Source organism: Mya arenaria, chromosome 10 (assembly GCF_026914265.1).
Source record: "Mya arenaria isolate MELC-2E11 chromosome 10, ASM2691426v1".
NCBI lineage: Eukaryota > Metazoa > Mollusca > Bivalvia > Myida > Myidae > Mya > Mya arenaria.
In genome coordinates, this window is record NC_069131.1 from 3,038,753 (window position 1) to 3,065,401 (window position 26,649).

The 26,649-nt window shown below is 34.1% G+C and overlaps 3 protein-coding genes across 3 annotated transcripts; 2 read left to right on the forward strand and 1 right to left on the reverse strand.

Moving 5' to 3' along the window:
- Window positions 1-1,323: 1,323 nt before the first annotated feature.
- LOC128206687 (uncharacterized) lies at window positions 1,324-5,921 on the reverse strand. The gene is made up of 4 exons (XM_052909300.1): window positions 5,794-5,921; window positions 5,299-5,439; window positions 4,016-4,125; window positions 1,324-3,753 (listed from the first exon to the last, which is right to left on the reverse strand). The coding sequence occupies exons 1-4, from the start codon at window positions 5,873-5,875 to the stop codon at window positions 2,497-2,499; spliced, it is 1,590 nt and encodes a 529-aa protein (XP_052765260.1). The 5' UTR covers window positions 5,876-5,921; the 3' UTR covers window positions 1,324-2,496.
- A 9,018-nt stretch (window positions 5,922-14,939) lies between these two features.
- On the forward strand, window positions 14,940-18,211 carry LOC128206871 (carbohydrate sulfotransferase 12-like). Its single transcript, XM_052909570.1, has 4 exons — window positions 14,940-15,104; window positions 15,437-15,583; window positions 16,491-16,594; window positions 16,761-18,211. Exons 1-4 carry the CDS (start codon window positions 15,023-15,025, stop codon window positions 17,916-17,918), a joined length of 1,491 nt encoding a protein of 496 aa, XP_052765530.1. The 5' UTR covers window positions 14,940-15,022; the 3' UTR covers window positions 17,919-18,211.
- A 4,716-nt stretch (window positions 18,212-22,927) lies between these two features.
- Window positions 22,928-25,725, forward strand: LOC128205939 (uncharacterized). The gene is made up of 4 exons (XM_052908004.1): window positions 22,928-23,009; window positions 23,347-23,493; window positions 23,965-23,981; window positions 24,472-25,725. The coding sequence occupies exons 1-4, from the start codon at window positions 22,928-22,930 to the stop codon at window positions 25,723-25,725; spliced, it is 1,500 nt and encodes a 499-aa protein (XP_052763964.1).
- The last annotated feature ends 924 nt before the right edge of the window (window positions 25,726-26,649 follow it).

Consider the following 26,649-nt stretch of genomic DNA (forward strand, 5'->3'; position numbering starts at 1 on the left):
CGTCTAATTCTTATTTTAGCTTAGACGAAGAAGAATAAAAACAATATTACATTTGTTTATAATTATTATAATTTTATTTGTAGGCCAACCTTTAAAAAGGTACGTCTAAATGATGTAATTAGTTTGTAAGTCGATATTAGTATTTTACTTATGCTTTAGTCGTTAGGCAATACACTGTTATGACATTAAGTGCAGTTTTAAAAAACAACAACATTATTTATAAAGTATAAGCAATGGAACAAAACACTGTAAGCTTTATATATACATAACATAATTATGAATGTAATAGAGGAAACTGTTTACGGGCCATATTACTGAATTTAATTACCTTAATAAATTATCTTTAATGATGCAATTATATAATCCAAGCATGCAACAAACCAGAAATGAAAAAAAGCAAAATATTGACGTTACAGTCCTGAAAAGTAGCGGGCCAATACATTACATGAGAGTTTGCCTTCAAGTATTAAAAAATGATACTTTAAAAACACGTTAACATTTAAAGTGTCTCTAAACTCCATTAGTTTAGTCTATTAGAAAAATGACATTGTAAATATTTCAATTGGCATGAGGTATAGATTTCTTTACCATACTACCAACTTCAATAGGAAATTTGCGATTACTTGTACAAAAATGTATAAGAGGGACGCGAAGACAGATGGGCAATATATTTAGGTACTTAAACTTTTATATCAGATTAAAATAACGAATACATTTTAGTCTTAGATTAGCTATTAAACAGTTTGAAGAAAGTTTGCTGAAATTGGTCTTCAAGAGTGGATTTTACAAGTGTACTTACGTTCCGCGTAGGGATTCTAGTTTGGTGAAGCCAAAAATTTGGAAATCCCGTTTAACCAAAAACATCATGCAAGTTTTTACTGTTATACTAAGAGGGTACCTACCCGATTCTGGGAGGCGCATATAACGTGGAAAACTTTTCCTAGATCCGGCGCAAAAAGTTACAATGCATTTGTTATAAGCTTTAAGTTTTCAGAGCCCCAAACTTCGCATCTGTATGTTAGAATAAGTACGTTAGTAGCATCGAAGAGTTTAATTTTGAGATGAAGAGGCAAGTAAAGGTTATTTGTTTTAAGAAATAGGGCATGCATGGCTTTGTATGATCGGCTGATTATATATTTGCGACAACAGCAAGATAGCTTCCAGTGGACGAAAAGTAAAATCCTAAATATAATAATATTCAATGAAAATCTCTAGTACTCGATCATCAATACTAAAGTTAAATTCATTTTCCTTCTAACACTAATCTCAGTTTTTGAATAATTACTATTTATTTTTATTGCCAACATTAATGCTGAAATCAATTCAAATTTTGTTGGAACTCACGCTCGTTGTCAGCAAAAAGCACGATGTCGTCAGCGTATAAAATCACCATCTATATCTATGGAAACACTTTTGCATTTTCCTTTAAGAAAACATCGAACAATTGAAAATAAAATAAGAGAAAGGTTTTCTCCTTGTTGAACACCGCTTAACGTTGAAATCATTAGAGACTGTTGACCGTTGAAAAAAACGCATGATTCTTTTATCTTTATACATATTTTATTACTGTTGCCCTGTAAACCAGACTGCATTAAATTGTGCCACAACTCAGCTAACCAAACATCTCAAAAGCAGCAAAAATCAATAAACGTTCATCGCACGTCGAGTAATTCGCGCGGAAACCGACTTGGTTCTCGCTTAATAAATTGTATATATTTTCATTAATTATACATAGGGTGGTTGGAACTATAGAGATACGCCAAGCTTGGGAAATGAATATTATTTCGTCATATAAAATAACCTTTGCACCTACATGTAGAAAATAGCGATCTTCTAAAATGACAATATTAGATGGAACAACAGACAGTTTATCATTAAGGCACGGTTTTCTGACATGTAGGAAATGAAAAGACAGTTTGCACACAACGGAATGTCCAAAATGTAAATACGTTAATACGCGGATTGGAATTTGGACCCTTCTGTCCTTCCATATAATACATCATCTTGGAAATATTTGCTATTGTCATTCGCGCATTTGTATCTTGATTGTACATGTTATGAACAATGGCGATAACACCAATGTAGCTATTTAATGCAAAAGCCACCAGTGTCAGCTTGTTTTGAAATTTGAATAGGCTTCACAGTTCTTTGACCCTTCTGATTGTGTTTCGCTGTAGTAGCCTCCCTTGACTTCAATACACAAAAGAACGTAACACATCATACACGCAAGCCATTCCATATTTTGACTTTGACAGCTGGCGGTCAATTTAAATCAATATTGAATAGACAGGTATATAATAAATGGAATATTACGATAAAACGCTATTCTGGTGAACTGCATCACGTCTCGTTCGGTGAGTTAACATCTTTACACACGGAATTCGACGTATTATAGGTCACCAGAAAAGCGTCCTATCATAATATCCCCTATATACCATAACATTTAAATATTTTCACCCCCAGTCCGTGTGAATATGCATAGATCATTGGTCACAGTCATTCATCCCCCAAACAATTTTCGAAATAATCAAAACTTGTTACCTCCCCTTCTAAATATTCAGGAGAGTCATTGTAGTCGAACATTTCTAAGTCTACTCTCAAGGATTCCTTCAGTTTTTCCAAAAGCTGCTTGGGGAGGCTTTTAAATGCCTTCAATATGGATTCTTGTCTGTTCTTTCTTTTCTCTGCCTTTGTTCCAATTTTACTTAACCGCAACAAATCGTTTCTAAAAATATCTTCAGTGATAATGTTAATGTCCGTGTTGTTGTCATAGGGAAATGGCACTGATTTACTAATAACTCCGCGGCTTTGGAGTCGTTTAAACGTTCTGAACAAAGCACATCTAAAGGTGACACCGCACTCTTCAATCTTTTTTTCCTGCAGGAACACCCACTCGGTCAGTCCTGTTATAGCATCCAAATTCGCGTCTTTTTCAAAGTCCGGAATCTTTACTTTTTCTGTTAAATTTAGTTCGTTTAAAAGAAAGACTGTCTCTTCTTTGAATGTTTCATATTTTCCAATATACTCGTACTCGAAGGTACACGGCATGCAATGCTTGTAATTTGGCGAGAAATGTTCATCTAAACACGTGCTATTTTGCCTGAACCCAACAACGTATGATATAAACTCCTCAAAGGAAACATCATATCCACATTTAACTGGCGGCTTTTGCGTCGTAGTGTTGGCATCTTCAGTTTCTTCATCATTGCTAAGAGATCTTTTAATAAGTTGAACTGCACCGTTCGTTTCATCTTCACTTGAATCTTCGGATTTCTCCTCTGTTGTATTGTTGGCGTAAAACCTCTGTCTAGTTACAATATTTGTACCACCATATTTCCAATAAAACGGGTTTGGTGAATAAAACTTGTCTAACCAAGCTGAGAAAAGCCTAGTAAAAGGATCCCTTACAAACATCACTGTTTTAGAAAACTCGAAAAGGTCTCTGATCTCAGTAAAGTTCTTATCTTCCATTGTTGAGAAACCACCAACTTTGTCAGCATCCTCCGATCTGATCTCTATCGGGTTTGTCGTATTTCCCCACCCACCTATCACGTGCATAACTCTCTTCCAAAATGTACTTCCGGTCTTGGGAATCGCACAATATATAAGGCCGCCATCTTCTACATACTTTAAGTCAAACTTTGTCTTTTTTAGTTCGCATGGTAAATATTTGTAAACAATTGACTCATATTTAAAGCAGGTTTCATTCAGCACCCGTCTTCTCGTTTTAAAGCGATCACGTATCAGCTTCATCTGAATTAAAAATTAAGTGGGACATATAGAGAAAAAAAATTGTAGCGTCAAGGAATAAAAAAAACACAACTTATTTTGTAGTATACAAGATTCAGGAGATACCATTTTCTGAATTTAATTGGGAGAAGATGTTGACCGAGATATCAAAACTATGAATCCATAATGATCATAGTACAGGAAAAAACTTAATGTATCTTTCTTACTTTGAGTTAGTTTTTGCGTTAGCAGAAACATTGATTTAACGGAAATAATAGTTGTTTACCTTATCAATAGAGTATGTCATTGGATTACTCGTCTGTTTATGTTTGACACTGCTTTTGACGAATTTTCCGGTGCTGTTGTCCTCCTGATGGAGATTGTGTTTAACTTCGTCTACAAATGTAAGCAAATGTTTGTGTGACGCGTGTGAGGTTGAGGACTTTCAAATTACCCTCCCCCCAAATACACACAACCAAGTGAACTATTTGTTTGCTGACCGTTCTAAGGCGGTATTCTAAACATATATCTTTTTCTTTTTTGAAATGCCAGTGTAACCGGCTTGAAAATTCATTATTTTTATATACTTCCAATTTAGGTAGTTGTACACCTATGATTTTGTAATAGTTACCAATTGTCTCCCTTTGACCATTAGCTTTTTGATTTGTTTTTATATTAGTCAGGTGTGAAATCATTTCCCGCATTTTCGTGGTTTTAATCATATAACTGGGAATGTGACATTGTGTAGATTTACTTAACTTTTGGAGGAACGGGACATCATTCTTTGTCCCTTCATGAAACCAAAGTATTATGTTTAACCTGTCAGGTACTTGTGGATTTTGAGTACAGTAACAGTAGCAGCATGTGCAGAGACGAGTGATAGCGGTGTGTGCATTATTGCAGGAGTTCGATTCACAATCGGGCTTACATGTTATAGAGGCCGGAAATAAACATGTAGAGTTCCCTCATTTATTGTAAGGACACCTTGTTACACCAGTTCCTGACAACCCGAGGAACACTATCATTTAACAAATAAGTTAAAGAGTAAATATTTCAAAAAGTTCCCTTAACATTATATTGCAATATCATTAACAAAATCGTTCAAAAAAAAGTTTAGAAATGATGTTATTTTCAAGTGAGTTTGAAGAACCTTTAAATCATTTTATAATTAGTGCATTATATTTATCGGTTTAGATCTCCTTTCTCAAATGAAGTAGGTCTTATAATCGCAATACGCAATCTGACTTAAAACAATGTTTACCAATATTATATAATACTCTTTTTGATCAATCTTATATTCTTAATTTCTTTCTGTATTCCACATCTTTTAAAACTCTCATGTATAGAATTCCAAAAAGTCAGAAAAAACGCATGCAAAACATTAACACGAATGGTTTTTCCTTTTTACTACGAATAATAACTGTTTATACATAACCAAGAACTATTTGGTATAGTTTGCATATTTATGTCATAATGTATTATAATCGAACAACCAATATCAATATTTTATGGTATTTAATATTATCATAAAAGAGTGAATGATGACAAGAGGCATTTGAGACTACTTACCATCAATTTTCTCAACAAACATTTCCACTTTGATTTCCCCTGCAAGCTGTTCGAAGCCAACAGCTTTCACGTCTTGTGCGTTATCGTTATATACTTCTCGAAGGCCATGGTCCTCAATCAGTGTGAACTGTTGTGGTACATCTGGAGGTGAGTTTCATAGATTTGATGGTGTGTATGCAAGGGAACTTGAATTAATTTTCATTTTATATACAATTCTCATGAACTGTCCATGTATTTTTGATTGTATTATTAATATCAAACCTAAAAGATACATACAATGTATTTGTTTTTACCAGAACTGTGTATTATTTTTCAAAGTTATATTGATCATAATAACGAAAATATGAATACAACTTATATAACATATTGTAAACATGTTTGATAATAATATAGCGACATTTATCAATAAAACGCCTTGATCATATTTGAAATTTAAATAATGCTTTATATATATGTTTGAGTTTGCTAGAAGTTCTATTTAACAATAGTTCATACCTGTATAAACTAGAAACATCATGGCAATAAATCCACATAAAACCATACACGATAAAACCGCACTCAACTGCAGTCGAACCATTTTAGTTGATAAAGCTCATAAAATGATGTTGTATACCGAGTTAAAGTTGAACGGAATTGTTAAAATACCACACTTAGGTCCTTCCGGAGCTATTCTATCTATTGACACTTTCGGGGCTATTCCTTTTATTGGCACATCTCATTGATAAAGGTTAATCTGTGAATGGTTAAATTTCAAACAAAATAATACGAAGCTATCCATAATATCTATACTATAACTGCCTATCGAAGCATGTCTACATGCTTTTCACTAAAGTGTATGCCATTGAGACTTCAATTGTGTTGATAAGGCGAAAACGTCATTAAACTGATGGATAAGACAAGTTTTATGTACGTTTGAATAAGATTGTGCTATCTATTTAGCTTTAAAGTCGGCTTCTTATAGGGGCTAGAAACCACATGATACAATTGCAAGATTTTTTTTGGTCAAAAACCTACGTATAATTGACATCGTTATGTTCAACGAACTGAATCCTACTGATGTATCACCTCGCTAACGACACATGTATCTTTCGCAGTATTTGCGCATTTTTCCAATTCGAAATTTACTAGGGATGTCTACCACGTAAAGTCAGAGTTAGTTTAAAAATAGCGTCGGTATATTTGTCTGTAATTATACATATGATTTTAACTGGGAAACTTGGAAACCATACTGTGCTGTTTGTGGAGTTTTGTGTGTTCTTCTATGTTTCTTGTATGTGATTTTTTTTTGTTCTATTTCTTTGGCGTTTACCCAGTGCCATTAAACCAGGGTGATGTTTAAACTTTTTGCTACTGAGCTTATTTCTTTTTTTCACATAAGTATTCTTAATAGCTCGTATTGACAATTATATTCCTGGTTATATTCCTGGTTTGAGGAAAAACTGTATTTGCCGATATTTAGACAATCTGGTGTCTACTCCCTGTAATATTACAAAGATAACATATTTGGTTTAACCAGTATGTTTTGCAAAGTAAATAAGCATTTGAGCTACAGAAATGCATAACATACATAGAAAATAAGGAGTGATGAAACGCATAAACAGTGAGTAAATCACAGAATCGAGAACTAAGCATAATTGGTTTTACTAAGTCTCTCTTCTGTTTTCATTGTCAGAGATATGGTGAGTACAAATAATTGAAAAACATATTTCAGGAATTGTTTGATTCACTACTGCTGGTAAGAAACGATGGAACGGAACAAAAATAACTGGTACAATATGAGCATTACGCCATTTTATGGTAGGATGGTTTAATAATATAAATTATAATTACTTACAAAAGTGGATTGAGAAATATACGATTAGGGGATGGGAGGGGGGATAATAGTAATAGTAATGATAGGAAAGAGGAAAGGGGGGGAGAAGGAAGGAGTGTGTGTAGTCATTCACAGTACTCAGAGATTGTGGGAATGTTCATAGTCGATATGTGTTAGCGCTTAAAGCGTTTTATACTAGATATGTACGTGTGTACCTGTTCCAAAATTGTCTTCTTTACATTCGATGGGCAATTTTATCGCCAAATAGCAAAAGTTGCAAAGTTGCAAAGTGAGGTAATTTTGTGGTCTAACGCTAGTAAGCAATGCGATTCCCTGCTCGGCAAATAGAGGACAAGTAAAAAAAATAGTGATGTGAATCTTCGATTTCTCCACAAATATATAAAAGAATGTCAATGATATTCTTTGAAAACAGATGTTCGTGTAAAGAACTGCAGTGCATACGAAGTCGTGCGTGTTGAATGGATATGTCTCTTGTTCCAACAGCAACATATTTGGTAAAGTGATTTTTCGGTAGATCTGTAATGCATTAAATGCAAAAAAAATCTGTAAAATATAGTATTGGCACGGACAGAGTTCGCCTAGTTGAAAAACCGATGTATAGTGGCTATAGTAAATATAGAATATAAAGTAAGGATACCAATAGTATCAAAGATGGAAGCATCATATACATGGGGATAACAGTATTGTCTAGTAGTGTGTAGTTGGTAAGAAAAAAGTGTGTTTTACTATAGCCTGCTAGAAAATGTATTTTCAATATTGCTAAGTGGTGGTCAATAAAATGATGATTTACAATTTCACTGAGTAAATAAGTAAATTTGTGTTTTGTTTTTTTCCAGAAATGGCTTATCTGGGTGGACAAATCCTGATGTATGAGGTACAACTTAAACAACTTGAAGCTTTGAACCAGATACGGAAAATCCAGCCACCTAATTTTGGCCCAAATACAAGATACAAACATATTTAATAGAAAGCGTATTATAACGATCGGTAGTAGAACCATGAAATATAGAAAAACTTTTATTTAAGAATAAGTTTGCGATGCATCAGTTACATATGATGTTAATATGTACATCCTATTAATATATCTGGTTCAACAATTTTAAAGAAGCTTTTTGTTGTTTCCAGTGTAATGTCATAATATGCTTCACCGAGTGAGCAAGAAAAGCTATAATTTACGAGTGGCGTAGCCACGTGTGAAATATTTACTTTTTGTTTTACGAGGTGAAATATATTGCGAGTATGCACTGAATCAAACATTTCACCCAGAAGGCATAAGTTAGATGACAATTTAAGTTTATTGAAGCTTCTCAGGAAATGCACCAAAGTGTATGCGAGCGACACGTCATTTCGGAAACGACGTCGTTAAAATTGTGTCCCAGCCCTTTGCGCGCTATGTTTAAGCTGGACGTGAAAGCGGGCTAAAATTTCAAAACGGTGACATATATAAACTTGTTATATTACCGTTTAAAACAGTGGAATATATGTGTCATTACACTGATAAATCTCCGTATACATTAACAGATAGCATACAATAAAAACATTATAGGTACACTAGTGCATGTTTGTATAGCTATTGTTTAAACATGGTAACGACCTACTTCAGACCACCAACTAAACTCACATTTTCATATTACCCTAGACGTTGTTGCACATCACCGCTCAGCATAATAATTATAATAATAACTGTATCAAATGCTAACTGTATCAAATGGTTCTATTTTAAATACTCTGTGTGTTTGTAAAAAAATACTCTCTAAAGCTATAAATGTCGTGCCTTATTGTGTATAGTGGCATGGTCTTTTGTTTATACACGATAACGACCAACTTCAGAGTATCGCAACGTAGTGAATTCAGTGATAAGAACCACAGAAACAATTATTAACTTATCTCTGTAAACAAATATTTACTGCCGCTGCTATTGGACTGCTTGTCCAATCATTTACATTTATGGAACTCGAACAGTTTTATTATTCATATACTTTAATGCTCTAAATGCGTGCTTTAAGACTGGCAGTCATGGATCCTGTTTTAATAAAGATCATAAAGGCTTTAAAGCTGCACTCTCACAGATTGACCGTTTTGACAACTTCTTTTATTTTGTTTTTGTTATAGAACGAGCCAATTTTTGCGAAAATCAATGGAAACCAGTTAAAAAAGACTGCTGACAAAAAATAGATGTTTTATATTTAAGTTAAAAAAAATGATGTTTTATGTATTTTTCTTAAACCGTTTAACCCATAAAACATTAATTTACGAACGGAAAAATTAAAATCTACGATCTGCTTTTTGATCAGTAATCTTAAATATTTTTTTGCAGATAAAAAGTCGCTCTTTCCAAGAAAAGAAATAAAAACACTTGTAAAATTTATATATATATCTGTGAGAGTGCAGCTTTAAAGGATATTATCGCACAGATTTCGCTCATATCTTAACGAGTGTATATGAGTGTAAGGTGGCTAAGTTATCTTATTTAAATGGGGACCTCACTGAAAAACATTTATAGTGTGAACACCAGTAACTTCTTTATACCATTACAATTAAGTATAATAGGCTGTTAGCAAATCTAGCATCTTTCAAAAAAATTCATGGTCTTTAAACAGTACATCAATTCACCGTAAACTATACAGTTTCTTGACACATGTTAATACAATTAAACACATCAAACTATGGTTCACTTGGGTGTGTGTTTGGGAAGGGTAATAGAGAATACTAAGTTAGTGCCGTGGATGGAGGAAGTTTATCTGGCAAGGCGGAGGAATTTATGGGGTGAGCCGAAGGCGAACCCGATAAATTCCGCACCCGAGCCAGATAAACTTTCTCCATCCACGGCACTAACCTAGTATTCTATTTATCCTGTTACCTCGTTATTCAAACACTATAAATAACCTTCATATTATCGTAACTTATAAAACAAGGGGGACAACTGTTTTTCCCTGGTGACGTCAGCATACTAGGTAACCATGTTTAAATCGACCCATAATGGGTCTCGAAATTGTTCAACTTTTTTCAATATACGCTTATAGTCAAACTCATTGCATTTTAACATGTAAATATCAATTCAAAACATAAAAAACTTTTAAAATGCACAAACATGGACCAGTCACCAAACATTATTTGATCATGTAACATTTATTCTGCAAGTCACGGAGTACAGTACACAGGTCACGGTTCAAGATCACGCGTGTTTACAAACAATCGCCACATATTTGGATGCTCAGAACTGCACCGGCAAAGAGATAATTCATTTATGCTGTAAGTGAGATTTTGTCATTCACCACAGAAATGGAATTAACTATCGTTGAATGCTGCAGTTTCCAGCAATTTTCAGATTTTCACCTCACACCTCACGATTGATTGTTTTGCCAGTGTCATTATTATGCAGAGTGATGGGCGAGTGACTGTTAAGGTCGGTTGTTGGCGGACTATTTATAAGATACAAGAACATTATTTGTGTTTTGCCTCTGATATTTCAAAATAGAAAATAGCCCCTTTTTAGGTCACATGACCAACTGACTGTAGATAGACATCACGTGGTCAACTCACCTAATAAAATAAAATTTACACGGCACCTTGTTATTGGACCGATTTCTATGCAAATGACAGGATAAATCCAAATAACCCCACACGCGTCACACAAACATTGTAGTTTACATTTGTAGTCGAAGTTAAACACAATCTCCAACAGAAGGGCAACAAGACTGGAAAAATTATTAAAAGCAGTGTCAAATAAAAGACGAGCAACCCAATGACATTATCTATTGATAAGGTAAACAACTACTTTTGTTGTTGAATCAATGTTTCTTCTTACGCAGAAACTTACTCGAAGTAAGAAAAATGATCAGTAAGTGTTGTATATGTACTAATATCATTATGGATTCACAGTGTTGATAACTTGGTCAACATCTTCTCCCAATTAAATTCAGAAAATGGTCTTTCCTGAATCTTGTATACTACAAACTAAGTTATTTGTATTTTATACATTGACGTTACAAATGTAGTTTTCTATATGTCCCACTAAATGTTAAATTCAGATGAAGCTGATCAATACGTGATCGCTTTAAAGCAAGAAGGCGGATGCTGAATGAAACCTGCTTTAAATATGATTCAACTGTTAACAAATATTTACCATGCGAACTAAAAACGACAAAGTTTCACTTAAAGTATGCAGAAGATGGCGGCCTTATATATTTTGCGATTGCCAAGACCGGAAGTACATTTTGGAAGAAAGTTATGCACATCATAGGTGGGTGGGGAAATACGACAAACCCGATAGAGATCAGGTCGGAGAATGCTGACAAAGTTGATGGTTTCTCAACAACGGAAGATAAGAACTTTACTGAGGTTAGAGACGAGAACTTCGAAGATTCAATTGAAAGGGAAACAAACGGTGCAGTTCAACCTTTTAAAAGATCACTTAGCGATGATGAAGAAACTGAAGATGCCAACACTACGACACAAAACCGCCAGTTAGTTGTGGATATGTTGTTTCCATTTGAGGAGTTTATATCTTATTCTGTTGGGTTCAAGCAAAATTACATGTGTTTAGAGACAATATCACTGAAGACATAATTAGAAACGATATGTTGCGGTTAAGTAAAATTAAAACAAAAGCAGAGAAAAGAAAGAACAGACAAGAATCCATATTGAAGGCATTTAAAAGTCTTCCCAAACGGCTTTTGAAAAACTGAAGGAATACTGACAATAGACTTCGAAATGTTTGACTTCAGTGACTCACTAGATTATTTCGAAGGGGAGGTAACAAGTTTTGATTATTTCGAAAATTGTTTGTGGGATTGCATGACTGTGGCTAAAGATCTAGGCATATTCGGACTCGGAGTAAAACTATTTAAATGATATTGTATATCATAAATACAGTTTAAGCATGGCAACAATATATACACTAGTATATAGAAGTTCCTCAAAGTGTTCTGTATGTGATTCAGGTGGATTACTTATTTGTTTTCAAATCGAGTAAAACTATTTAAATATTATGGTATTGTATATTATAAATACAGTTTCAAGTATTGCAGCAATATATACACTAGTATATAGAATTCCAGATGTCCAGAATGTGATTCAGGAGGATTACTTATTTGTTTTCAAATTAATCATCAAAAATAAGTAATTAGGTTATTTAATTTCTTAAAATACATTGTATTTTGTCGGTGCTCTTTGCATTGCTGTTGTTAATTAGGATTTAGCATAGATATAATGTAATCATCTTTGAATGTCGGCGGGTAACTTATTTTATATTGCAACTGGCTAAGGCATGGGAGTCGGGCCCACTTATTAAAGTTACTGGGCATAGAACACAGACAAAGTGTATCATATAATCAAATTTCTCCAAAAAGGGTAAGCAAAACACGCTTAGGTATTTTATTTCATTCAGCAAATTTCCTACTTAAATTATGTTCCACAAAGCAAAAAGTAGTTTTTTTAATTTATCTGCGACACTATTTCCTCTAAGGGCCTTAATCTCTTTAAAAAAAAGAAAATATTATAAACTTTTTACCGCATCAAAAATAGAGTGCCCAGCTTAACCCTGTTATAAAGCACTTGCGATTGGTTGAGAAATTGCAACATTTGTCTGTTTACAAGTGATAACATCATTATGTTTAATTAAATGTATTACAATAAGGAACGCCAAATAACATTAGTGTCTTCATAGTGAAGGAGATTGTAATAAAATACGTAACATGACAATTACCTTTGAGCATGTTAAACTGTTTTAGCATTAAGTGTTTTCAATACCATACTACTGCATGGAAAAGAATTTGACATTGGTAGATTTTGAAGCACTGAATGATCGCGTCTTTAACTCTGCCCTAAACTACCAAGTGAATACATATTTCACCCATAAAAGGACACGGACTACCGGCATTAGTGATGCGAGTATATACATGTGCTTATACAAGACCAATGAGACGAGTATAATGACAGCAATTATCCTTGCATGTACAATTTACATTGACTGATGCGAGAAACCTAAAATATGTAAGTCTAATGGTACAAATATAGAGCACTGGTGTTAACATTGTAAGCACTGTCAAATCCCGTTTCAATAAGATATCTTTGTCGTTAACCTTACAATGCTTAAGAATTATCGGGTACACTCGTAAACTTTGCTTACGATCTTAAACCTTGACATCTTTATTAGACGGGGACCAAGACTACCAACTTAAATTAAGCATTTTAGAGCATCAAAGGGCAGTGGAGCATTATATGAATAATAAATCCGTTCGGATACCCGTATAGATAACGTTTGGACAAAGAGTTCAATATTTGTGGTAGTAAATGATCGTTTACAGAGGTATGTTATTAATAAGTATAGTGTCTGTGGAGCTTATCACTGAATCCCCTACTCTGCTAAATTCGGAAGGTAATAGGTTAAAACCATAGGCACTAGACAGTTTTATCATACGCCTTTTCCGGTGATTAAAAGCGATTTGACATTCAATAAAAATGAGTCCACTGTTTCAAATATACTGTTCACTGTTTGGAAATTTTAGACCCCCTCTCACATACAAGAGATACAATAGTCTGTATTTAAAGTCATGTATATGATAGCAAGGATCATTGGTTTAATTAGTTATTTTCCGACATATCAAACAAATCAAAAATAGGGACTGGGAAACAAAAAGGGTGACGTTATGTTCGCGTACATGTCGTTATTTTATCTCTTTTTAGGCAAATAATTAAAGGCAAAATCAATGCTTCATTCAGTGCAAGGCCGGTTTCATCTCATGCACACCAAAAGTAACATATTCCCTGTGGGTACGCCACACGTGAAATGTAGCTGCTGATGCTCACTCAGTGGAGAAAATTGCGATCTTGCACTGAAACAAATAATTATCCTCCAATTATTTCATACTATTCCTTAAATCAATATAAAATGTATATCCTCATAGATTAATTTCAACCAATGATAGTTTATAGCATAGTGATGCCCCTGAATCCGCTAGTGGAAAGAGTTTGACATGACCTATGACTTTGCAACATTGATAAGAATTACCATTTACGTTTTTACTTACGGAAGTGTTGGGATAAGGGTGCGGTTGTGCACACAAACTGGTTTAACACCCAAGTAAATTTACATTTTACTGACCGTTCCATGGCGGTACCTAACCATCCTTGATAACACAACTAGGTTTTTATATAGTATATGTACTGTGTTGTTTGTTTCTGCTGTTGTTCCTTGTTTCTGGTTTATGATTGTTTGTTTTTTGTTTTCTATGTTTTTGGCGTTTACCCTGTCCCATTACACGGGGTTTATGTTTAAACTTTCGTCTACTGAGATTGTTTCTGTAGTTTTTCATATACATATTGACCATGACGTTATAAAATTTGTTTATATGTCAATGCTTATACTCAGTGCGTCTTGTCAAAACATTAAATTGAAAATATGTATTTCAGTCGTGATCCTAAAACTATATTTTTCAACGATGTTCCTTGCATATAATGCATTACAGTAATTATTTCCAAATATTCACTTTTTGGTTATGATTGTTATAATGGGAAGCTGTCTTGACAGCTTTATAGAGTGCAAACTGTTATACATTTGATTATTAGTTGAAGGATAATTATACGTTATCAATACTTGAATTGTTTTATATAAGCTAAAGATGAGCATTGAAAAGAAAATATCGACATTGACAAGGTTATCAGACACGCATAAAGATAAATTTTGTTTTATACATGGACGCGCTCGGCAGTTGTGATATAGCTAGTTTGATAGCAATGTGTGCATTTTAACCATTCAACGTTTATATATAAATAAGCCGTGCCAAAAAATCAAATAGCTCGGAAAGACTTTTGTGTGATATCATTTTTTACAATACGGTTCAACTTAAACCCGGTAAACACCACAGTTTATGAGCTTTATCAACTAAAATGAATCGATTTAAGTTGAAGACAGTGTTAGCTTTTATAGTTATTTGTGGACTAATTCTCATGATGATCATCGCTTATGAAGGTATGAGCTATTTGTAAATAAGAACCACCAGCAAACTCTTTAAACAATTGAAAGACAATACTTAAATTGCGAACATGATCAAAACATGTTACATGTTACATGTGTATTGATAAATATCAAAATATAATTAGCAAATATGTTAAAAAAGGTCGTAAAGTTTTTATTCACATGTTCGTTATTATCATAAAAAGAAGTTTCAAACCAGTTACACAATTCTGAAACACACGTATAATGTAATTAAAAGCTTTCGCATCAAGAATTGTCAAAAGAAGTGTCTTTAATGGAAACTAATGATATGTGTCTCGTATGTACACCATGAAATTCGCTTCCAGGTTTACCGCAACATTTTACTCCGATTAAGATCCAAGGGCTTCGAGAAGTATATGTGAATAACGAGAGCACACAATACATGAAAGCTGTTGGCTTCGAACAGCTTGCAATGGAAATCAAAATGGAAATGTTTGTTGAGGAAATTGATGGTAAGAAGTTTGACAAAAAATCAGTTCTTCATAAATGAACAAAACAATACAAATAGCCCTTGCGATTAAAAACATCTTTTATGATGATGGTATATTGGTTCAAATATACAAAATGACATGATATGTCATAATATACCAAATAGTTTTGGTCTTTAAATAGCCAGTTATAAGTATGAAATGCCACGGGGAAAAATGTTTGTATGTTTGTATTGAATTATTACAATTGATGAAATCATTACGCGTACTGATTTAAATTAGTAGTATCTACACTTCACATCAAGTAATAATTCAAGGGCAACGACAGGGAGAAAGCCAAGTAGCCAAAACATTTCACGATGACTTTCTTTGAGGTAAAATACTAACTTAAGGCCATTTATTTATCACTCTTTAAAAAGGCTTTTGCACTTCCTGGCATAAGCGCATATTCTTACAATTGTATTCATAAGACCTAAAAAATACATTTGGTTCGGGTAAGCCCGACCCTTCGGACGAAATAGGCGCCGACCCTACAGTTTTTATAGTAAGTTGTTAAAAAGATAAATAAAATTTATAGGTTTTTAGTTTAAAACCTTTAAAACTTATACAAAGGATTACGTTAGCACAATTGAAGCCTAATAAAATACTACCTGTTATTGAAAAGGATGCAACCCTTACCAAACCATTTTATTGCCAACTCCGATGAGCGTATTATCTTCTTATCTAAAAATAAAGTTTAAAATTGGTCACGTGATTACATACAGAATGAGAGACCAAAAACGTACACCATAGACAGACATCACACGCATCAGCATATCCTCATTAATATATGTTAGGGTTACCGCCTTGGAGTAACAGTGTATGTGGGGGAGGGAAAGTTTATGAGTACTCAAACTCACATAGGTCACATGATACTATGTTTGTATTGTAGTTGAACATGATCTACCACAGGATGACAGCAGGACCAAAATTACCATCAACAACAATGTAAATCAAAAACAGACGAGCAGCCAGAGGGCACACTCCACTGATGAGGTAAATAACTGCTTTTTCTTCTGAAACGATGTATAATTGAAGAGATTTTTTTATTAAATTCATCAAAGTTTAAAAACAAATAATATGCAGTTCGTGTCTGTCTGTACAAAGATCATAATGGGTGCCTAGTGGTGTAACTCGGTTGAAAAATTAACTTATAATTCAGATAAAGCTGATACGTGATCGCTTTAAAACGAGAAGACGGATTTTATACGAAACCTGTTATAAATACGAGTCCATTGTCAACAAACATTTACCATGCGAACTAAAGGCGACAAAGTTTGACTTAAAGTATGTAGAAGATGGCGGCCTTATATATTGTGCGATTCCCAAGACAGGAAGTACATTTTGGAAGAGAGTTATGCACGTGATAGGTGGGTGGGAAAATACGACCAACCCGATAGAGATCAGGCCGGAGGATGCTGACAAAGTTGGTGGTTTCTCAACAATGAACGATAAGAACATTACTGAGATCAGAGAAGTTCTCGGGATTTCTAAAACAGTGATGTTTGTAAGGGATCCTTTTACACGGCTTTTCTCAGCTTGGTTAGACAAGTTTTATTCACCAAACCCGTATTATTGGAAATATGGTGGTACAAATATTGTAACTAGACAGAGGTTTTACGCCAAAAATACAACAGAAGAGAACTCCAAAGAGGGAAGAAAAGGTGCGGTTCATCTTTTCGAAGCATCACTTAGCGATGATAAAAAAACCGAAGCTGCAAACACAAAGACACAAAAGCTTCCAGTTAAATGTGGATATGATGTTTCCTTTGAGGAGTTTATATCATACGTTGTTGGGTTCAGGCAAAATAGCACGTGTTTAGATGAACATTTTTCGCCAAATTACAAACATTGCTTGCCGTGTACCTTCGAGTACAAGTATATTGGAAATTATGAAACATTCAAAGAAGAGACACTCTTTCTGTTAAACGAACTAAATTTAACAGAAAAAGTAAAATTTCAGGACTTTGAAAAGGACGCGAATTTGGATGCTATAACAGATCTGGCCGAGTGGGTGTTCCAACAGGAACAAGAGATAGAACAGTGCGGTGTAACCTTTAGATGTGCTTTGTTCAGAACGTTTAAACGACTCCAAAGCCGCGGAGTTATTAGTAAATCAGTGTCATTTCCCTATGACAACAACACGGACATTCACAATATTACAAAATATATTTTTAGAAACGATTTGTTGCGGTTAAGTAGAATTGGAACAAAGGCAGAGAAGAGAAAGAACAGAGAAGAATCCATATTGAAGGCATTTAAAAGTATCCCCGAACAGCTGATGGAAAAAACTGAAGGAATCCTTGACAATAGACTTTGAAATGTTTGACTACAATCACTCTCCAGAATATTTAGAAGGGGAGGTAACAAGTTTTGATTATTTCGAAGATTGTATTGAGGGATGACGGACTGTGGCCAATACATTGGGCAGATTCGTGTTTCAAGTGGTCTGTGTAAGATTCAGGTGAATTACTTGTTTGTTTTCAAATTAATCATCAATAATATGTATTTTTTTCAATTGTTTTTATTGTATGTACTGTTCGTATTGATTGCTGTTGTTAGTTAGGCTTTCAAAAAATCGAAAAGTGATGTGGAAGGAAACTGATTAAACAGTTAACCCTTTATAAAAATCATATATAAGATTTCAAATATGTATACCTTTTATGCAGTGAAACATGATTAAAATACATTTAACTTCAATAGAAGTGTTTGATTTAAAAAATGCCATGCCACTGAATGCATACTGATAATGTTAACATATCTGAAGGTTATAGCAGTATGCTGCTAGCCAATATATTACGGAATTTGGCACAGTGGGTCGCATTTTCAACGACGCCACTGGCATATCCATGGTCGACTGGACCCAAAGAGTGTGTGGTCATGCATTAGGCTGTGGGGCATAGTTCACAGACAGCATGTAACCATGGGGCTTTAACGTGTGCCCACTATATATCCGCGTTTAATGTTCTTCCTGTGCAACGATTAATATTGTATGTGGTGCGATGGTGATTGACAGTCTTTGCACTTGACCCGGGTTCCGTCACAAGTAAATTATGGAATATTGTCCGCTGCCACTTTGACGTCACAAAGTACAATAATTACGTGATTAAGTAATTATTGGGCAGCAGTTGATTTTAAATACTACACATATTTCCTCATGAGTAAACTGAATAGTTAGAAAAGTAAAATAGTGTTACAAGTATTTTGCTTTCCAACGCACCAACAGCAAGATAAATACCAGTATATGATAACATTCTTAATAAAATGGTTTTATTCTTTCTCTTTGTATCTATGTCGTTTTGAGTAAAACTAACAACAAAACAGACATTTGCTGATGGTATTAATTGTGTCAACATAGTTTACTTTATCTCAGCGAAAAACTAAATGAAAATATGCCAAAAGAAAGGAAACAAAACTGCTATAAGAAAGATTTTATTATAAAACAATTGCTGTAACGATATAGAAATTAAAAGGCATATAAACACAGTGCAACATTCTTCTGTATACAAGTTATAACATAATTATATATATATAATAATGTATAACAATAAGGGACGCCCCAAAATAAGTATCTTCATAGTCAAGGAGAAAGAAATATACATAAAAACATAAAATTCAACACACAAATAACCTTTGAAAAATAATAAACCAAATCATTTTTATGAGTTTTATGAACCAAATGACAGAAGCGCGTGCCTAAACGTGTGCTGTTGATGAAAATCTCCAGGCTAACAAGATGTGAGTAATGCGTGTCGGTTCTCGATTCTTTTCTTCAATGAAACAAATAATCGATTATATTGGAGGTTTTGAGCACCCAACGTGACAATGTACAAAACAGTAAGATTGTGAAACCAGGGATTTCATGAAATCCCTGAAAATTCCAGTAATTTCGTTAAATCCCTAAAAATGTAGTCAGGGATTTCATGTCCCTGAAGAGGAAATAAGCAGACAAAACATCTGGTGATTTTTTATTTATTTATACATTTGAATAATCAGGTATACATTTCAGGTATATATAAATATTAAACATTTGCTATCTTTTGGGATTGTTTTCTCAAATATACGGACCTTCTCGGTGTTTTCACTGTTTGCAAAATTCCTAATTGACATTAAATGGCTTCGCCTATCTGTATTTATGATCAGGGTACATCTTCTTTTATGACCTTAATTTCCAATTAAATCGATGATGGACATGGATATATGCACTAATTGGCATGTCGTACCACTATAGCAAGTGTCATAAACCGTGTGACGTAGAAGACGGAAATCACGGGCCAGCGCGTTGAGATAACGCAAACGATCTAGGAGGATCGCAGTGTAGAAATATTTTCAAAAATGAAAAACCACGAATTCAAGTACCCACGAAATTGTATTTTTTCGGCAAACCACGAAATTTCATGCCAACGAATATAAATGATTTCACAGTATAACAAAAGGTACGAAGGTTACATATAAATTTATTTTAAGTAACGAGAGATGATCGTGAAGCAGTATGCCCCCTGTTCGGCGCTTAGTTGGAGCTAATTTATTGCTTATAAATAGGCAACATGCCTATAACATCAGTAATCCTTTAGTATATAAAACATTTACTGTGGCCTTGACCTTTGACTTACTAGACCGAAAACAATAAGAATCATAAACTGGTCAAGGTTAAAGTCAACATATAGTATCCTACCACTGAAGTCAAATCGATTTAGGATTACTGTGCCGGCAGTTTCCATATGGCAGCTGACTTTAATCTTGACCTTTTTCCTACTGACCCCAAAACCAATCAAATGTAAAGTGAATATGATTTATATCATTTACCTGGTGAAATGTTTCAAATCATATATTCAATATAGGATCCATTCAAGCTAACGTGAATAAATGACTGTTCTGTTCTCGTATAGTTTAATTTATGTACTGTTTAAAAGACCGTGACAAAAATACAGATTGGAGCTAGATTTGCTTACAGACTATTAAGTTTAAGTCTGATGGTATAAAGACGTATAGCCATGGTGTCCACATTGTAAACTTATTTCTGTCAGGTCCCCGTTTCATTAAGATAACTTAGCCGTAAACCTTACACTCATGTTCGGATACCGTAAATATTAACGATTGGACAAACAGTCCAATAGCTTCGGCAGTAAATATTTGTTTACAGAGATAAAGTAATAATTGTTTCTCTGGTTCTTATCACTGAATTCACTACCTTGCGATATTCTTAAGTTGGTACTTATCGTGTATAAACAAACACATAATGCCACTAGACACAAGAAGGTACGACACTCATAGGTTAAGAGAGAAATTATTTTACAAACAAACCGCGTATTAAGAATTGAACCATTTGATACAGTAAGCATTTGATATAGTTATTAGTATACTGAGCGGTAATGTGCAATAGTTTGTATCTTTGTCGCCAAGTTATGTGTTAGGGGTATAAGATAAAGAAAATGTATGGAAACGCGTGTTGAAACCAACACAATGTCTAGGGTAATGTGGTAATGTGAGTTTAGTTGGTGGTCTGATGTAAGTCGTTACCATGTTTTAAAAATAACCATGCCAAGGGGCACTAGTGCACCTAGATTGTTTTTATTGTATGGTTTCCGGTAAGTTATACAAAGATATATCAGTGAAATAAAAAAGATATTCCACTGTTTTAATCACTGAATTACAAGTTGATATATGTCACCGTTTTGAAATTTTAACCCGCTGTCCCGTACAGCTCAAACATAGTGCGCAGAGGGCCAGAACACAATTTCAACGACGTAATTTCCGAAAAATGACGTAAAGCTCACACACAATTTGGCGCATTTCCGAATAGCTACAATTAACTTAAATTGGCATTTACCTTATCCTTACAGGAAGAAATTTTTCATTCAGTGCAAGATCGCAATATCTTTCACCTTGTTAAAACAGAAAGTAAATATTTCACTCGGTGCTACGCCACTCGTAAATCATACTTTTCTTGCTCACTCGGTGACAAAAATGTTTATAGAATGTACATATTTTAATCATACGTAATGTAATTCATGTACTGTAGACTTAAACTTAGATAAAAAAAAATCTATATTACATGGTACTACTACCGATCGTTATGATACGCATTCTGGAAAACAGGTCCTGTATCTTATATTGGGACAAAACAAAGTTGCTGGATTTCCCGTAGCTGGTTCAAAGCTTTAAGTTATTTGAGGTTTTCCTAATACACCTAGATAAGATATTTCGGGAATATGTTAAACACAAATTTACTTTTTTAGTCAGCCATATTATATAACATCATTTTATTGATATATCCTCTTCACAATATTCAAACTACCTTTTCTAGCAGGCTAATGTAAAACTTTGTTCTTACCAATACTAGACCATACTGTAATTAACAGTGTACATTGTTATGCTTACAACTTTGCTGTTAAAAATGTACTCTAATATTATCCTTACTTTATATTTTTCAAAGAACTATAGCCGTTGTACAGTGGTATTTTAACAAGGCGAACTAGTTGATGTTATTATTGTATACAGTGCTCTTATACATATTACTTTTTTGTAATTGTCTGCATGAATAAGAACGGATTTTGAAAAGACTTTTTATAACCTATTCAAAACTATATGGGGGTTTTCAGGTGACCAAATTATGTACTGATCTTTTATGTATATATGATTTTTATGTAGGAAAATAACCCACTTAGCATTTATTTTGTTGTCATACATCCGATTTTGAATAAAGACGCTGGTATCTTGTATATGTATGGCATTTTAAATCCTTTACCCTCTTTTTATTTAAAGCAGGTCGTTTTTCATTCACCCATACGAGTTTGTCATGTCCGTTCCAATACTCTAGTTTACAGATGTTAGTTGAATTAAGTACATCGCATGACATCAGTATGTATGATGCACAACGATGTGAATTCTATGTAAGTTTTTGACAATTGTATTTGTTTCTTGCAATTGTATCATCTGGTGTCTAGCCCCTTTAAGAAGCCGTCTTGAGGCCTAAATAGATAGCAGCATCTTATTCAAACGGTCATAATGACTTTTTATCAATCAGTTTAATGACCTTTTCGCCTTATCAATACGTCTAAAGTCTTCATGGTATACACTTCGAAGCATCTACAAAGTCAGACATTTTTCGTTAGGCAGTTATGGTATAGATATTAAGGATAGCTTTATATTATTTTGTTTGAAATTTAAGCATTCACAAATTAATCTATATCGATGAGCTGTGCCAATAAAAGGAATAGCCTCGGAAGTGCCAATAAGTATAATAGCTCCGGAAGGTGTGGTATTTTAACAATTCCGTTCAGCTTAAACTCGGTAAACAACATCATTTTATGAGCTTTATCAACAAAAATGATTCGACTACAGTTGAGTGCGGTTTCATCGTGTGTGTTTACATGTGGACTTATTGCCATTATGTTTCTACTTTATGCAGGTATGAAGTATTGTAAAATAGAACTTCCAGCAAATTCAAACAAATATATAGCATTATTTAAATATCTTACATGATCAAATAGCGTTGTTGGTATATATCGCTATAATACATTATTATTAAACATGTTAACAATGCATTGTTTTTATCATTATTTTCGTTATTATCATCCTTAGGACTTATTACGCGGTTCTTGTAAGCATAACAATGTTACTTTCAGTTTCGGTATCAATAATAGAATAAAAAATACAGAAAAAGTCACAAGAACTGTTTTATAAAATGATAATTAATTTTAGTTTCCTTGCATGCACACCATTAAACCTATGAGACTCACCTCCAGGTTTACCACAACAGTTCACACTGATTGAGGACCAAGGCTTTCGAGAAGTAGATATAAATAACGATAACACACAAGACATGAAAGCTGTTGGCTTCGAACAGCTTGCAGGGGAAATCAAAGTGGAAATGTTTGTTGAGAAAATTGATGGTAAGAAGTCTCAAATCCCTCTTTTGATCATGCACTCTTTTAATGACAATGATACGTATTATAAAATATTGATATTTGTTCGATTATTATACATTATAACATTACTATTCAAAATATACCAACTACTTCTTGTTTATGTATTAACAATTATTAGTAACAAAGGAAAAAACATTTGTGTCAATTTAAAAACTATTCCAATTTCAACAATGATCATTGTCGTTTGTTATTGTAGAATATATTGCAAATAAATTAACAATTGGTGTACTTACTACTTCGCTTACCTCTGATTGAAATGATTTACTACACTGAATTCAAAGGTCATGACTTCTTCACTCTTCAAACACCCGACCGTTAATACACCGCGATATTATAACATTCAACCCTTATAACGATCCGGAAGTCGATACACACAAAGTATAAAACGAAACAGACATCTTATGCATGAACATAGCCTAAATAATATATGTTCAGGTTACCGCCTTGGAATGGTAAGCATAAAAACACACACTGGGGAGTTTGTTTGGGGGGGGGGGGGTAATCCAGTTCATGAGTTCATGAGTACTCACACTCACACGCGTAACACGATGATTTATTTACATTTGTAGTCGAAGTTAAACACAATCTGCATCAGGAGGGCAACAAGACTGGAAAAATCGTCAACAGCAATGTAAAAAATAAACAGACGAGCAATCAAATGACATTATCTATTGATAAGGTAAACAACTACTCTTTCTATTGAACCAATGTTTCTTCTAACGCAGACACTTACTCGAAGTAAGAAAAATGATCAGTAAGATATGTTTGTACTGAAATCATTATGGCTTCATAGTGTTGATAACTTGGTAAACACCTTCTCCCAAATTAATTCAGAAAATGGTCTTTCCTGATTCTTGTTAACTATAAACTAAGTTATTTGAATTTTACACATTGACGTTACAATTATAGTTTTTTATATTTCCCACTAAATTTTCAATTTAGATGAAGCTGATACGTGATCGCTTTGAAACAAGAAGACGGATGCTGAATAAAACCTGCTTTAAATATGAGTCAACTGTTTACAAGTATTTACCATGCGAACTAAAAAAGACAAAGTTTGACTTAAAGTATGCAGAAGATGGCGGCCTTATATATTGTGCGATTGCCAAGACCGGAAGTACATTTTGGAAGAGAGTTATGCACGTGATAGGTGGGTGGGGAAATACGACAAACCCGATAGAGATCAGATCGGAGGATGCTGACAAAGTTGGTGGTTTCTCAACAATGGAAGATAAGAACTTTACTGAGATCAGAGACCTTTTCGAGTTTTCTAAAACAGTGATGTTTGTAAGGGATCCCTTTACACGGCTTTTCTCAGCTTGGTTAGACAAGTTTTATTCACCGAACCCTTATTATTGGAAATATGGTGGTACAAATATTGTAACCAGACAGAGGTTTTACGCCAAAAATACAACAAAAGAGAAATTTGAAGATTCAATTGAAAGGGAAACAAACGGTGCAGTTCATCTTTTTAAAAGATCACTAAGCAATGATAAAGAAACTGAAAATGTCAACACTACGACACAAAGAACTCCTGTTAATTGTGGATATGATGTTTCCTTTGAGGAGTTTATATCGTACGTTGTTGGGTTCAAGCAAAATAGCACCTGTTTAGATGAACATTTCTCGCCTAATTACAAACATTGCTTGCCGTGTACCTTCGATTACGAGTATATTGGAAAATATGAAACATTCAAAGAAGAGACAATTTTTCTGTTAAACGAACTGAATTTAACAGAAAAAGTAAAAATTCCGGACTTTGAAAAAGACGCGAATTTGGATGCTATAACAGGACTGACCGAATGGGTGTTCATGCAGGAAAAAGAGATAGAAGAGTGCGGTGTAACCTTTAGATGTGCTTTGTTCAGAACGTTTAAACGACTCCAAGGCCGCGGAATTATTAGTAAAGCAGTGTCATTTCCCTATGACAACAACACGGACATGTACAATATCACTGAAGATATATTTAGAAACGATATGTTGCGGTTGAGTAGACTTGGAACAAAGGCAGAGAAAAGAAAGAACAGACAAGAATCCATATTGAAGGCATTTAAAAGTCTCCCCGAACAACTGATGGAAAAATTAAAGGATTCCTTGACAATAGACTTCGAAATGTTTGACTACAGTGACTCACCAGAATATTTAGAAGGGGAGGTAACAAGTTTTGATTATTTCGAAGATTGTATTGAGGGATGACAGACTGTGGCCAATACAATGGCCAGATACGGGTTTCAAGTGTGAGATTCAGTTGGATTACTTGTTTGTTTTCATATTAATTATCAATAATATGTAAGTGTTTTAATTGTATATTTTTTATTGTATGTACTCTTCGTATTGATTGCTGTTGTTAGTTAAGTTATCAAAAGTCGAGAAGTGATGTGAAAGCAAATTTATTAAAAAGTTGACCCTTTATGAAAATCATATAAGATTTCAAATCTGTATATCTTTTATGCAATGACACAGGATAAAAATACATTAGATATCAATTAATAGTAGTGCTTGATTAAAAAAATGCCATGACACTGTTTGCATACTAATAATGTAAACATACCTCAAGGTCAGAGCAGTATGGTGTCAGCCAATAAGTTCCGGAATTTGGCGCAGGTCGTCGCATTTTTAACGACTCCACTGGCATACCCATGGGCAATGAGTCCCAAAGAGAGTATGGTCCATGGTTGTGGGGCATAGTACACAAACAGCATGTCGAGGGGTGAAAGCGAAAATGTTCTATTTGCTACTTTATTTAATGTCACTTAGAACCTTTTCGCATTCATCCCTCAATGTAACCCTAGGTCTTTTACGTGGATCCCTTCCAGGACGACGATTAATATTGTATGTGGTGAGATGGGGGATCGAACCTGCCACTCCTGGGCTGACAGTCTAGTGTATTTCGACATCAACAGGCTCCGTCACAAGTAGATAATTGAAGAATATCAGCAGACATGATGACGTCACAAGGAAAACTAATAACGCAATTCGAATGTTGTGCAGCATTTGGTTTAAATCTACACATTGTTAAACATGGGTAAAACGAATTGTTAGAAAAGTAAACATGTGTTACGAGCGTGTTGCTTTCAAGATCAATACCAGTATGTGCCAACATTGTTAATAAATGGTTTT